Source organism: Theropithecus gelada, chromosome 7a, assembly GCF_003255815.1.
Source record: "Theropithecus gelada isolate Dixy chromosome 7a, Tgel_1.0, whole genome shotgun sequence".
NCBI lineage: Eukaryota > Metazoa > Chordata > Mammalia > Primates > Cercopithecidae > Theropithecus > Theropithecus gelada.
The window spans coordinates 52326316-52340190 of NC_037674.1; the positions used below are offsets into that span (position 1 = coordinate 52326316).

Here is a 13875-nt window from a genome sequence, read left to right on the forward strand (position 1 = left end):
GAAAAAAATGCTTATACTTCTTAGTGGCAAACAAAACAAAACAAAACTGCTGTACAACTGAAAATAAATAGATTTTTCCAAGCATTTTAATTTATTCAAAATAAAATTGTAAGAATAGTAACACATTTTGCTGATTTCTCCCAAGTATCCGCCAGTAGTTAAACAAAACAGAACAAAACAAAACAAAAAGGGCTGTGACTGGGTCAGGGCAGAACTGAACTTGCAGACTAATTCTTGCTCAGACAAATGGTACCGACAAGGATGTTGACTTGAATTTCTGAAAAGTCGCATAGCCTTCTGTTTAGCTTTTCTGGGTGCCTGAGTCAATAAAATGTCTTTTTTTTTCTTCATGATATTGTAACAGCTTTAGTTATATTTTCTTTGCACTTTTCAACACCTGTCCACTGTACAGGACTTTTTTTGTGTGTGTGAAAGAGTCCAAGGTAACACCCCCAACCCCCACCAAGTAAGGGTTTCTTGGTGGGTACCCTAAAGGGTCCTGCTGGGAGTGTACCTCTAAATGGCCACTTTAAAGACTATCAAATTAATGGAAGAATTGAAGAAGATCTGGATTAGGGTCTCATTCATCAGAGATGCTGTCATAACCGCCAAAGAGCAACTTGTACTTCTCAATTACAGTCTGGGTAGCAGAATATTTAAAAAAGTAAAAATGCGGTAACAATTCTAAATCTCTGACTCTGATCACAACAAACACCCCAGCAGGAATGCTATAGGGAAAAAAAAAACTTGTAAATCTTTTGCCTTGGACTTTGCCAATTTGATGACTTTTTCTCCATGTAAAACAATTATTTTCAAAACAAAAGTTCAAGTACTCGAACTTAGGGGGAAATTGTGGGCTACTATTACTGATAACTTTATTCTGAACATGGATAAGGAACCAGACCTATGTGATTTCAGCATTTATGCGAGTAATGTGGGCCAATATTAATGATCTGGCTCCTGTATTACAAAGCAGCTCTTTAGTGATTATTCACCATTTAATATATCTTGCATGAGATGATTATTATACAAAGATATTTGTGCTTTTCTTTTACTCCCATAGATTTCTATACATATTTGGATGCATTCATGCTTCATGACAAAATTGATTTTTTTACTTACTGAAATATACTTGGTATCTGAATCTCAAATTTTAGGTTATGTATAAAATCGTACATACAATGTAAAAGTTCCAGAGGAAAGGATAAGAAAGATGTCCATTTGACTAACACACACATGAAATTTAATTTCAATAGAGACATACCTTTGGGTTGGTAAGGCTGGTTTTCTGCTTGACCTGGAGTCTGGGCCAAATCCTGTATGAGGAGAGAAAAGTGTTTTTCTATCAATGCTGTGAACAGAGAATTTCACTGAGGGTGGTTTTAAATATACTTCTGATTCATGCAACCACTTTTGTATGAATATTTTGGGGCCCAAATATAAATGTTGAAGAAACTGATGTTATGTAGTCCAAGTTCTCATAAATTTAAACCAAACAGTAATGACTTACATCTTGCTAAATTATCACCAGGAGACAGCTTGCTGCCTACTTTGGAAATTATAACTTTTTATCTAATAAACTAGAATTTAAGCCAAATTTGCTATCTTAAAATATCAACAGATTTTGATCATTTTTTAAAAAGTACAAATATAAGAGCCCTATGTATTCTGCAGCTAAATCTTAAAGTCTGGTAATTTTGCATGTAGATGGAAAATGAGAAATGTAAATATAATATGTAAATCTTCAGAAACCTAAGACAATCCGCTCCCATTTTAATATCATTTTCTAGTAACTTAGTTATAATGTAACACATAGAGGCCTTGAGGAACCACTTTATAAACAAAAATCCTATCTATATCCATTCTCTTCAGCACAATTATTTATAGAAAGAAACTTGATTTAACTCCACAAGTCTAATATGCTATCTGAAATAAACTATATAAGAAATTATTTTAGCATTTACAAAGTTTGTGTGTTAAATACATAGTTTTTTTTTGTAATAAAGGTAGACTTAGTACTTTGATCAATATCAGATCAACACAAGAAATATATATATACTCTTTAGATCCTGATATCATTTGTATCATTATAAGTCATTGTCTATGCAGTTGAAAACATAAGGAACTAAGCTGATACAGAGGAAACTGGTTTCGCTCAAACATCACTGTCTTTGTTGAGGGCTCTCTGCCCACACCATAAAAAGCTGCACATCATCTCCCCGAAGTCCCTAGCTCCTTTTCCGGCCTTACTTTTCTCCACAGCACTTATGGCCATAGCACTTAGCGCCATAGCACTTAGCATAGCATCTGACATACTATTTGTTTTACTAATTTTTTTTGTCTTTTGCTTGACTGTCCCCCACTTTAATCAAAGATCTGTGGAGGCAGGAATTTTTATCTGTTTTGTTTGTTGCTGTATTTTGCAGTGCCTAGAGCAGTCAGTGCCCAGCACACTTTACATACTCAAACATTACCTGTTGAATAAAAGAATGAATAATCTGAATTTAGAAAGAGCACATTCTTAAAATTATCCATAATGTATTTGTATTTTCTTTTCTTTTTTTTTTTTTGATGGAGTCTCGCTCTGTCACCCAGGTTGAAGTTCAGTGGCGCGATACTGGCTCACTGCAACCTCTACCTCCCAGGTTCAACCAACTCTCCTGCCTCAGCCTCCTGAGTAGCTGGGATTACAGGTGCCTGCCACCATGGTCAGTTAGTTTTTGTATTTTTAGTAGAGATGGGTTTTACTATATTGGTCAGGCTTGTCTCAAACTTCTGACCTCAAGTGATCTGCCCATCCCGGCCTCCCAAAGTGCTGGGATTACAGATGTGAACCACCACACCCGGCCCATAATGTATTTTCTATTTAATTTACTCCTAAGGCTCTAAAAATATATGAAGAATCCTAAGTGTCGATATGATGTTATATACTATAAAATTTCTTAAGATATTAACTATAAGACAGTTTTTGAAATCCATATTTGTAGATCTGAATATCTAATTTAACTTTTTTTCAGAAAATAAAATGTAGATTCAAACAGAACAATTAAGCCGAAAACAAAACTTTTCTAACATAACTGATCTAGTTGTGTTTATTAATTATCTAATACAGGATAGTTTGGAAAATGTAAACTTCAAAATGCTGTCTAAGATGAGGGCTCCGGGAACTCCTTGGCTATCCTCTAGTTCGCAGCCAGCTGGGCACTGTCATATCCTTCTGACAGTGATAGATGTATATTCACCAGAATACGGAAGAATACTAATACAGAACTCTGCTTTCTGTTTCATTATTCTGAAGACCAGAAAGTACTATCTACTCATCACATGTGTGTCATGGAGCAAAAACACATCTTATGGTGGAACATTTGAAAGAAATGGGAGATTTTCAGTACATAATGCTCTACAATGACAAAAAATTTCACAGGATGAGTTAGTAGCAAATGTTAAAGCATAGTCAACTTGGTTTTTCAGTTGACTGAGTTAATTTAGATGTGGAAATAGTACTTTGCTATGGCACTAATTCTGATTCTAGCCCTACAGGATTTAACTGGATCAGAAAAATATAAGGCTGTACTTGAAAGTTGTTTTACATAAAAAAAATCAATATAACAGGTTTTTATTTTACACATTATGTATATATGAAAATCATATTTATTTAAAAATGTACGACTAGTTTTAATTCATCTTTCTTCAGCAATTATTATCTATTTCCTATAGTTAGAATAAAAGCAAGATAAATACAATAGTTAAAGCCTTAAAGAAATCTGGCAGTCTTTTAAAAACATTTCCTGAGTACGGGTTACCAGTTCATTAACTGGAAAAATATCCTTTCCTTGAATTCCTCCAAGTAGAAATTATATAACACCCAACTGCGGTTCCACTAATATTTCAGAAACTATGCTGATATTTTAAAAATTAATTTTAGAGCACATAAATATGTAAAGATTTTAAAAGGTAGTATGGAAAGCAAAAATAAACAGCTGGCTTACTTTTACGTTTCTGTTGCATTAGTTTACACATAAAGCTAGACAATTAGGTATAACGTAGAAGGTACCTGAATGAAAGTGGCCAGTAAAACACAGCTCATCTCTTGCTCCAGAATGATCTTGTTCTGATGATTGTTGTAACAAGCAGCGATAAGTGAAGGGAACAGTATTTTGATCAGCCGTGGGTCACTGAAATACTGGAAGGGCAATTGGCAGAGCTTCTGCAGCACTGTGGGGTGGCGGCCGGACTGCACTATCACCTGAAATGGAGGAGCAGCCCAGGTCAGCTGCCAAAACGCCCCGGTCTGTCCGTCACCCGCCTGCAACAGTGTCGACTAGAACCACGGAAAACATGCTGAAGGAGTGTAAAGAAAAAGACTCCTAACTCCATACCAGAGCTTAATTTAAGTGATACTTGAAAACAGCAGAAAAAAAAAAAATCTCATTTCCCAACTTAAGGAAAAGATCCTGAAAGTTTTGCACTCATTTAAAAGTTATTATAATCCATGATGAAAGGTGTAGTTGCCACGGAGTTAAGGACGCCTATGAAATGGATTCAGAATGCACACAGCTTTAACAAAGTGCTCCCCATGCCCCCTTAAAGCAGAGTAGTCATATTCCTTAAAACCTGCAAAGAGCTCACTCACAAGAAAGTAAGGCCCTGCCCACTGCAGTCTTCCCTTAACTTAGCTCACTGAATACACTCAATGCAGATAGATCTATTCTGTATGCAGGTAGGTCCAAGAAAGAAAAGCTAATTCTAAGGAAAATGGGAACAGTTTCAGAAAAAGTTACAGGCTCCAAAAGACCCTTTGTCCAATCTATACTTCTTATCTTTGTTTCCATCAGTGCCACTGAGTCTAAAAGGAGAACTGTTTAGATAAATGAGACTGTTGTCTTGAAGCAGTCTAAGTTTACAACTGTGTACATTTAAAGAAATAGGGCAATGTAACGAATGGGCTTGCAGGGAAGCCCTCTTAGTTTACTCCCTAGGCCTCCATGATAAACTAAGAAAGGTCAAAATTAGCTCTGTTTCAAGTAACCTTGATTAGAGAGTTCTAATATGAAAGAGCTGGGTGACCCAAAGCCCACTTCGTGGTATAGGAGGAAGCTCCTAGAAGATTAGGAACACTGTAAACCTAAGGTCAGAACTGTAAATTGTACTTGGAAAAACAATTTTACAGGTACACACCCAGACAGGGCTACATTCAAATTAAAACCAGAAGGACAGAATGAAACAGCAGAGGCAGGAGAAACATAAATTACAGGGATTTACAAGTTTTCAAAGTACTTTTAACAATACTTTAAGAACACACTCTCAGATGATAATGCAGTTTAGTTTAAGAACAAAATCAACAAAGTAATAGTTCACATATTTTCGTTCAATAGCTAAAATGACATCAAAAGCCTTTAGAGACTGTTGATAGGGACTTGTTAATACCTCCAAATCCAGAAGGAATTTTAAAGACTTGCACTGTGTGACAATTCAGCACATGGCTATGTGCTGCCATTTCTGACTCTGGCTGAGAAGAATATGCCCTGTCATTTACTTTATTGATAAAAGCATTTACTTAAATCTTTATTTTAACTATTAGCTACAAATTTTGTAACACAGCCAAATGGTCACATTAGAATTTATGATGATATGATTATTAGAAGTCTTCTTTTTTTTCCCCTCCTTGGACAAAAATTAAGAACAAGTTTTTTCTTTACAACTTCACTGTTAAAACGCTATTATTGGAAGATTTGCTAATTAAAAAGATATTTTACTAGCCAGTCTGGCTGGCACAGGCACAACGTTAAAGACAACTCCTGGTTCCTGGCATATCAGCACAGAACATGAAGAGCTTAAATGGAACTTACTCCATTTGGGCTCCTGAACCTCACTGGGGTGAGGCAGAGCCCCTTAGGGACCTGTTGCTTCCCTCAAGGAACAGAGCTAGTTATCAGCTGCCGTTTACAGAGATGACCAGCAGTGCAGTGAGATGACTTGCCAGAAGCCATTACTTTTAAATCCCTGGACTGCAGAAGATGCAAATGGATGTAGGCAGTTTGGTTACCTTGGAGTTCTAAGGAATTTTACCCAACCCTACCATCCCATGGCTTGGTTATGAGCCAGAATGGGACATCTAGTCTATGCTGTTTTTCCAACCACATTTTAGACATTGTGGAGACAGGATCAGGAGGTTCGGGAAGGGGCCAGCCCTCAGCACTAACACTCAGTAGGCTAATTCAGGTGGGCTTGTGGCACAGAGGGTGGCAGTCTGATGTCATGAGCACAGATGAACTGTCAGCTGAATTGGACTAAGCGCTACCCTTTGCGGCAGGGGGCAGGGCTGGGAATGCAAACAGCCTGACCTTGATGATCAGGGTTTTGAGTAGGGTTGTCTTGAGAGGGTTGTCTGAGGGGCTTTTTGATAGATGGGGAAATGAGGGCAGGGCTCAGTTTTATTTCATTCAACCATTCACTCTTAGGCCTTAGGTGGTAAAATGTCACTTGGACTGCTTGAGCTTTCCAAAGTCAGTAGAATCATCATGGGATATGAGAGTCTTGCTCAATGAACAAAATATGCATAATTAAGAGACATCTCAGATTTACACTATGGTGTTCTCTTCATTTGCCTTACTGATGGAGCTGTTACTAAGTCAATAATTGTCGGTTTGTCACCTTTGTCCAGACAAAGGGCTGCCCATAAGTCCTAAGGCAGGCACCACCATGAGCCTGACCAGCCACCTACCTCACCTTTCAGAGTACACAAGGCCAACACAAACATAAAGGGGCTTCCTACAGAGACTCTTTCCAGAGCACTGCACCAACGGCAGAGAATGGACTACCTGTAGATTTCTTTGATGGCCACACCCATCAGCTAGAGAGAGCAAGTAGGGAGCATGCATGGCCTCAATAATAATGAGAAGCAGTCTTTCAAATATGATGTCCACCTTCAGATGCAGAGTAGGGCTCTGAGGAAATCAACGGAATTTCCAACAATATTCAGATCAAAAGACATTGAAATTGAACCTTGTTCTTGGATGTGATTCTTAAATAGGTGCTAACTAAAGAGCTAGGAGATCTGGGTTCTTGTATTTACTTACCAACTGGTTTTGTGACCCTGGGCAAACTGCTCCATTGCTCTGGATTTTAAGGTGGTGAATTTAAAAAGAAGTAACCTTTTTATTGATGACACACACACACACACCCCTATGGCCACTCACCTACCTCGCTTAGGTGAATAGCTCAGTTTTCACAAAGTGTATACACTGGTGTCACCAAGTACCCAATTAAGAATGAGAATATGACCCAGAATGCTGGATCTTTAAATATATTATTTCTGACATACAAATGGCCAACAAGCATATGAAAAAATGCTTAACATCACTAATCATCAGATGAATGCAAAATAAAACCACAATGAGATACCATCTTACACCAATCACAATGGCTATTATTAAAAAGTCAAAGAATAACAGATGTTGGTGGGGATACAGAGAAAAGAGAATGCTTGTATGCTGTTGGTGGGAATGTAAATTAGTACAACTTCTATGGAAAACAGTAGGAGGTTTCTCAACCGAAAATAGAACTACCACCTGGGTATCTACCCAAAGGAAAATAAATCATCATATAGAAAAGACACTCACACTTGTATGTTTATGACAGCACTATTCACAATAGCAAAGTGATGGACCAACCTAAATGTCCATCAACAGATGACTGGGTAAAGAAAGTGAGGTATGTATGTGCATATATAAATATACCATAAAATACTACTCAGCCATAAAACAACAACAACAAAAAAGAAATCATGTCTTTTGCAGCAACATGGATGGATCTGGAGGCCATTATCTTAAGCGAAATACTCAGAAAGTCAAATACCACATGTTTTTGCCTGTAAGTGGGAGCTAAATACTGTGTACACGTGAACATATAGAGTGAAAGAACAGAAATGGGAGGGAAAGGTGGGAAAGTGGCAGGGGAGTGAGGAATGAGAAATTACCTGATGGGTACAATATATACTATTTAGGTGACTGTTACACTAAAAGCCCAGACTTCATCACTATGCAATGTCTGTGTAACAGTACACTTGTACCCCCTATTTTAAAAGCACATGGGAGACATATAAAAATAAATCAGTAAATAAATATAATCTTTCTCACTGAAAATTATATTCCTACATTTTGAATTTGGGAGAAATCATATGGCAACTCTTTGACTAAACAAAAAACACGAGAGAGTACTTCAAGGCTTCCTTGGAGCTATTCCTGATCGTTCTCTGGAGAGAAGACAGTGGGTGCACAGCTCCTCTTTCAGTCTTCAAAGCAGGGGCTAGTGGGCACCTGGAAACCGTAGGTGAATTTTCGGTGGAGGGAAGAAGCTCATAGATTCAACACAAGACTATCTTAGTTGGCTTGGACTGCCATAACAATATACCACAGACTGGGCCACTTAAACAACAGAAACTTATTTTCCACAGTTCTGGAGGCTGCAAGTCTGAGATCAGGGAACCAGCATGGTGGGGTTGGTGAGGGCCTTCCTGGTTTGCAGCTGCCTTCTTGCTATGTGCTCACATGGTCTCTCCTTGGTGAGTGCATTTAGAGAGCGAGATCTCTTCTTTCCTTTTATAAGGCCATCAGTCATATTGGATTAGGGCACTGCCCTTACAACCTCATTTAATTACCTTTTAAAGGCCCTATCTCGAAATACAACTACATTGCAGGTTAGGGTTTTAACATATGAATTTTGGGAAAGTAGTTCATTCCATAGCACAATCCTCATCATTTCTCATCAACTTCAGCCGGAATTACGTTCCATTAGAAAGGCTACCATTTCTGGGGCCGGGCGCGGTGGCTCAAGCCTGTAATCCCAGCACTTTGGGAGGAAGAGACGGGCGGATCATGAGGTCAGGAGATCGAGACCATCCTGGCTAACACGGTAAAACCCCGTCTCTACTAAAAAATACAAAAACAAAAAACAAAAAAAACTAGCTGGGCGAGGTGGCGGGCGCCTATAGTCCCAGCTACTCGGGAGGCTGAGGCAGGAGAATGGCGTAAACCCGGGAGGCAGAGCTTGCAGTGATCTGAGATCCGGCCACTGCACTCCAGCCTGGGTGACAGAGCGAGACTCCGTCTCAAAAAAAAAAAAAAAAAAAAAGCTACCATTTCTAAGCAGGTGCATTTCAGAGTCAGTTGAGTGGCTTTTCCTGGGCCAATTGTCTCTCAGTGGCCAAAAGCCATGAAGCTACAGCTCAAGAGTGCTGGTGTTAGGCAGCCCCGGGCTCTAGGTCTGGCTCTGCCCCCTGATCTGCTATAGTCACTTAACTAATTTGAGCCTTAGAGTCTTTACAAAATGAGGGTAGATGGCAGCCTTCAGGATTTAGATGAGGATCCAATGAGACAGTATCTGTGACCGTAAAGTACAGAACAATGTTAGTTATGAGTGTTTGGTCAGCTGACCAGTTCTGCTGCTCTGAGTCTTCTCCCGCTAGACCTGACTTCCACACACTTTCAGGATCAGAATCCCCCTCCCTGTGTGAGGCTTCCTAAATGCTTTCCATCGTCTTGTCCCCCTCGCCCATCGCCCCAGCCCCATCTCTCCATAGGACTACTCTTCAGAGCACAGGGTCTGGCAGAGGCAGGCCCTACTCTCTGGCTAGGACTCATCAGCAAGTTTCATGCCACCTGGGAAGCCATTGCTGAGGTCTCTCCCTGGCCTTGCCTGCATGGGAGAGAGCTGTGCAAACAGTGCTGGGGCTGCCAGCCAGGATCTTGCAGTGTCAGAGTAGGAAATGTATTCTGACAGCTCTGAAAAGAAAATCCAGGAAAAGCATGATCCAAGAAATACAGGTAAGTGGTACAAAGAAACAGTGACTTAACTTACTGTGCATGTCTGTGTTTTGAGGCTGTTGTGTTAGACTTGTCAACCTGAAAACAGAGCAGGAAGAGCCAAAGCTAATAGGCTGGTGTTGTGGACTCCTGATTGAGGGCAAGGATGAGCTTCCCTTGAAGCACTTAAGGAAATCCTTAAGCCCAGTAAGTCTTCCCAGGCAGCACAGCCAAAGGCAGCCTTTCTTTTTCAACCCAAAGACATGGCAGCAGCTATCACATAACTAAGTATATGTAGCTGAATCCCAAGTTCCAGAAGGGCAGGAACTATGTTTTTGGTATTGAATCCTCCATTGCTCTGCTGGGGGCGAGGCACAGAAGGAGGGCCTCAAAGTTACTGGAATGAATGAAATAAAGTGACAAGGGGCCCCTAGTTAACAGACTAATTGGTGCCTTGCCTTGGGGGAGAATCATACCACATCTCATCTCATGAAATACAGATGGCATTTTTTGGATTGAAGGCTTCAGTGGTGTCTACATTACCTTAGGTCTGCACATCAAGTCCCTGAAGAATATATTTTGTGATAAGCTGTCTCTCACCCTAAAAGAAAATTAGGATTAGAATCCTCAGGATCCTGGGCACCAACTCAGGGATCCCTGGTCTGGTTAAAAGAAGAGTTCTGGAGGCCAGGCACGGTGGCTCAAGCCTGTAATCCCAGCACTTTGGGAGGCCGAGACGGGCGGATCACGAGGTCAGGAGATCGAGACCATCCTGGCTAACACAGTGAAACCCCGTCTCTACTAAAAAATACAAAAAACTAGCCGGGCGAGGTGGCGGGCGCCTGTAGTCCCAGCTACTCGGGAGGCTGAGGCAGGAGAATGGCATAAACCTGGGAGGCGGAGCTTGCAGTGAGCTGAGATCTGGCCACTGCACTCCAGCCCGGGTGGCAGAGTGAGACTCCATCTCAAAAAAAAAAAAAAAAAAAAAAGAAGAGTTCTGGAAAAGCTCCTCCCACTTTTTCAGGTGTGGGCAACACTGGTGTTTCACTTGGTATGAAGGAATTCAAGGTCTTCCAGGACAATGCTTTGCCAAAACCTCAGTTAACACAGCAGAAAACCTCTTACTGGCAGAGACAGTACTTAGTAGGCTATAAAGCCCCTCTACCTACATTATCCAAGTCTCTAAACTCTGAAATGGGCAGACATGGATGACTATATTCTTACAATGGGGAAACTAATGCTCAGAAAGTTCAAGAGAGCTTGTCCCGGGTCCTTCAGCTAGTCATTGGCGGAGCTGGGCTTAGCAATCTTATTATTCTGAATGCCGGATTCTTCCTCACCTCAAAGGCCCATCTATGGCCACTGGACTCATAAGGCCACTCCTTCCTGGGCAGAAGGGCTCTCTGTCACTAGGCCTGAACTCACTTCCATGACTGGCTGCCAGCCAGCTTCTTGCATGGCTCTGCCAGTCCGGATGAAGATGAGGATGACATACTGCCATTCAAATAGACAAACCAACTGACACAGATTAACACAAAAGACTTTTTTTCAAAAAACCTATACTCTTCTTGGCTTGGTATCAAATAACCAGTTCTTGGTTATGTGCTGGCTGTGCCAAGGGTTTGTCTCATATTATCAGATGTAAGAACTTGAAAAAGAGGAAGGGTTGGTGATGGGGCTAGATTCTCAGGAGTGAACTGTTGGAACATGTGACTTCAAATTAGCACTGTCTTAGGATGGCCATTTATTTGGATGCCTCTGGAGCGGCCTTGACAAGTTTTGAGTGCCTTGCAAAACTTGTCTTATATTTTTGAAACAAATGCTATCATGTCAAATATATTTGTAATATTACTACTTGGTATTGCATGTATAGTGTTACCCAAAATTTAACTTTTAAAAAAGAAAGGAAAGTGGAGGTGGGATAGTGAGTGGTCACGAATCTGGATTAAAAATGCAAATTCTCCTGGAAAGAGTTTGCAGATTTCACATTTGTAAAATGACAATTGTCACATTCACTCCATAAAATTCCAAGGAGTGGCTAGGAAGGCCCAAGGAGAGTCTATCACGTTGTATAAATGTAAAACAGCCTGATTCCCTCACCCAGAGGGACCTTTTCCTCCAACTGTGACCACCTGGAATTCAGTCAAGAACCCGAAAGAGAGCAAGCAGGCCTCTGAGCAGAGAGATTAGTCCATTCATCAAATATTTACTGAGCATCTACTCTAGCCAAGCATGGTGTGAGGCACTGGGAATGGAATACTGAACAAATCAGAGACATTCTTGCCTTCACAGAGTGTCCAGTATTTCCACAAAATCCACGCCAGTTACTTACAAGAAAATCTTCCAAACTCCAATGCAATCTACCAAGTCACATTTCAGAAGCAAGTCTAATAGAAGTGGGCTTTCTGGCCTAGATTAGAATGAAATCAGCATTTAGAAAGGACACTCCTGGTTTAAGTAAATTCACAAGAGGAAGAAGCACCAGCTGACATTAGTAAGTGAAGGTGTGAGAGTTAAAATTATTTTAAGCAGACATGAGAATTCAAAAAGTTGCCTAGAACCATTTGGTGTAAAAGTAAGTATCTCTACCCTTTTCAGTTGGTCTTGAGAGAGCATTACTGTATTGTAGTAAAATATCTTGTTATAACCAATTATCCTTACTCAGTATGCTACACTTTAAAAATCTGCTTCCACATACATAATGATAATAACGTGCCTTAACATCGTAGTAGGAACTCATTTCTTAAGGCATCAAAAATACATAATGTATTCAGCATAATTGGTTTAAGATGAAAGGAGACGTCATAATATTGTAAAAGGGACTGGAAAGTTAATGTTAAACACTTTTTTTTTTTTTTAGATGGAGTGTCACTGTTCTCACCCAGGCTGGAGTGCAATGGCAATCTCTGTTCACTGCAACCTCCACCTCCCAGGTTCAAGCAATTCTCCTGCTTCAGTCTCCTGAGTAGCTGGGATTACAGGTGCCTGCCACCATGCCCGGCTAATTTTGTATTTTTAGTAGAGACGGGGTTTCACCATGTTGGCCAGGCTGGTCTTGAACTCCTGACCTCTGGTGATCCACCCACCTCAGCCTCCCAAAGTGCTGAGATTACAAGCATGGGCCATCGCGCTCAGCCCACATATTGTTTTTTAAAGGTAAATCTGGTCATTTGAAAAATTCACTTATATGGGAATAGTTTATTCCCTGACCATACCAAACTATGACACTAAATAATAAAATACAATAAAAATAAAAATAAAGTAGTAGTTTCTTGCTCCCTCTTTTTTTTTTTGAGATGGAGTCTTGCTCTGTCGCCCAAGCTGGAGTGCAGTGGTGCGATCTCAGCTCACTGCAACCTCCGCCTGCCGGGTTCTAGCAATTCTCCTGCCTCAGCTTCCTGAGTAGCTGGGATTACAGGCACATGCCACCACGCCTGGCTAATTTTTGTATTCTTAGTAGAGATGGGGTTTCACCATGTTGGCCAGTCTGGTTTTGAACTCTTGACCTTGTGATGAACCCACCTCAGCCTCCCAAAGTGCTGGGATTACAGGTGTGAGCCATTGCGCCCGGCCCTTGCTCTCTCTCTCTATTATATAATCTACATACATAATAGATAAAATCATGATGTCCTATAGTAAAATTTCCAGCTCTCTAGAACTCATTATATTCAAGGAAACAACAGAAAATGGTCAAGTTCTGTTTTACCTACTTATACTCTGCCTCTTCTGGTTTTTCTAAGACCTAAGAGTGATCCTGCATTTTCTCCTTATTTAGGAGAACTCCATCAGTGGTTTTAGAAAGCTCTCCATATTGCGTTATTATTATTGTTGTTTTTTTCCCCACAGGGCCCTCTGGCAAGTTTCTAAACACTTACATCACTGGGACCCCAGCCCTGTGCCTGCCACGGACCAGAAGGTAGAACCACATACGGCCCTGCTCCAGATACCAGAGCAGTTGTTTAGGCAAAGACAGACTGCTATGAATCCCCAGTTTCAACAGTCTCAAGACTGTCTGCTCTGTAAGGATAGCCCCCTATATTCACTGCTGTACTCCTAGTATTTGGCATAGTGT

The 13875-nt window shown here is 40.5% G+C and overlaps 1 protein-coding gene across 2 annotated transcripts in view; it reads right to left on the bottom strand.

Annotated features, from left to right (window-relative positions):
• SCAPER (S-phase cyclin A associated protein in the ER) overlaps positions 1–13875 on the bottom strand; it is a 583444-nt gene that overhangs the window by 1756 nt on the left and 567813 nt on the right. For both annotated transcript variants that reach the window (XM_025390645.1, XM_025390644.1), the window contains 2 exons: positions 4055–4246; positions 1265–1316 (listed from right to left, as the gene is read on the bottom strand). In XM_025390645.1, coding sequence (XP_025246430.1) covers positions 1265–1316; positions 4055–4246 — 244 coding nt within the window. The remainder of the gene's footprint in view (positions 1–1264; positions 1317–4054; positions 4247–13875) is intronic.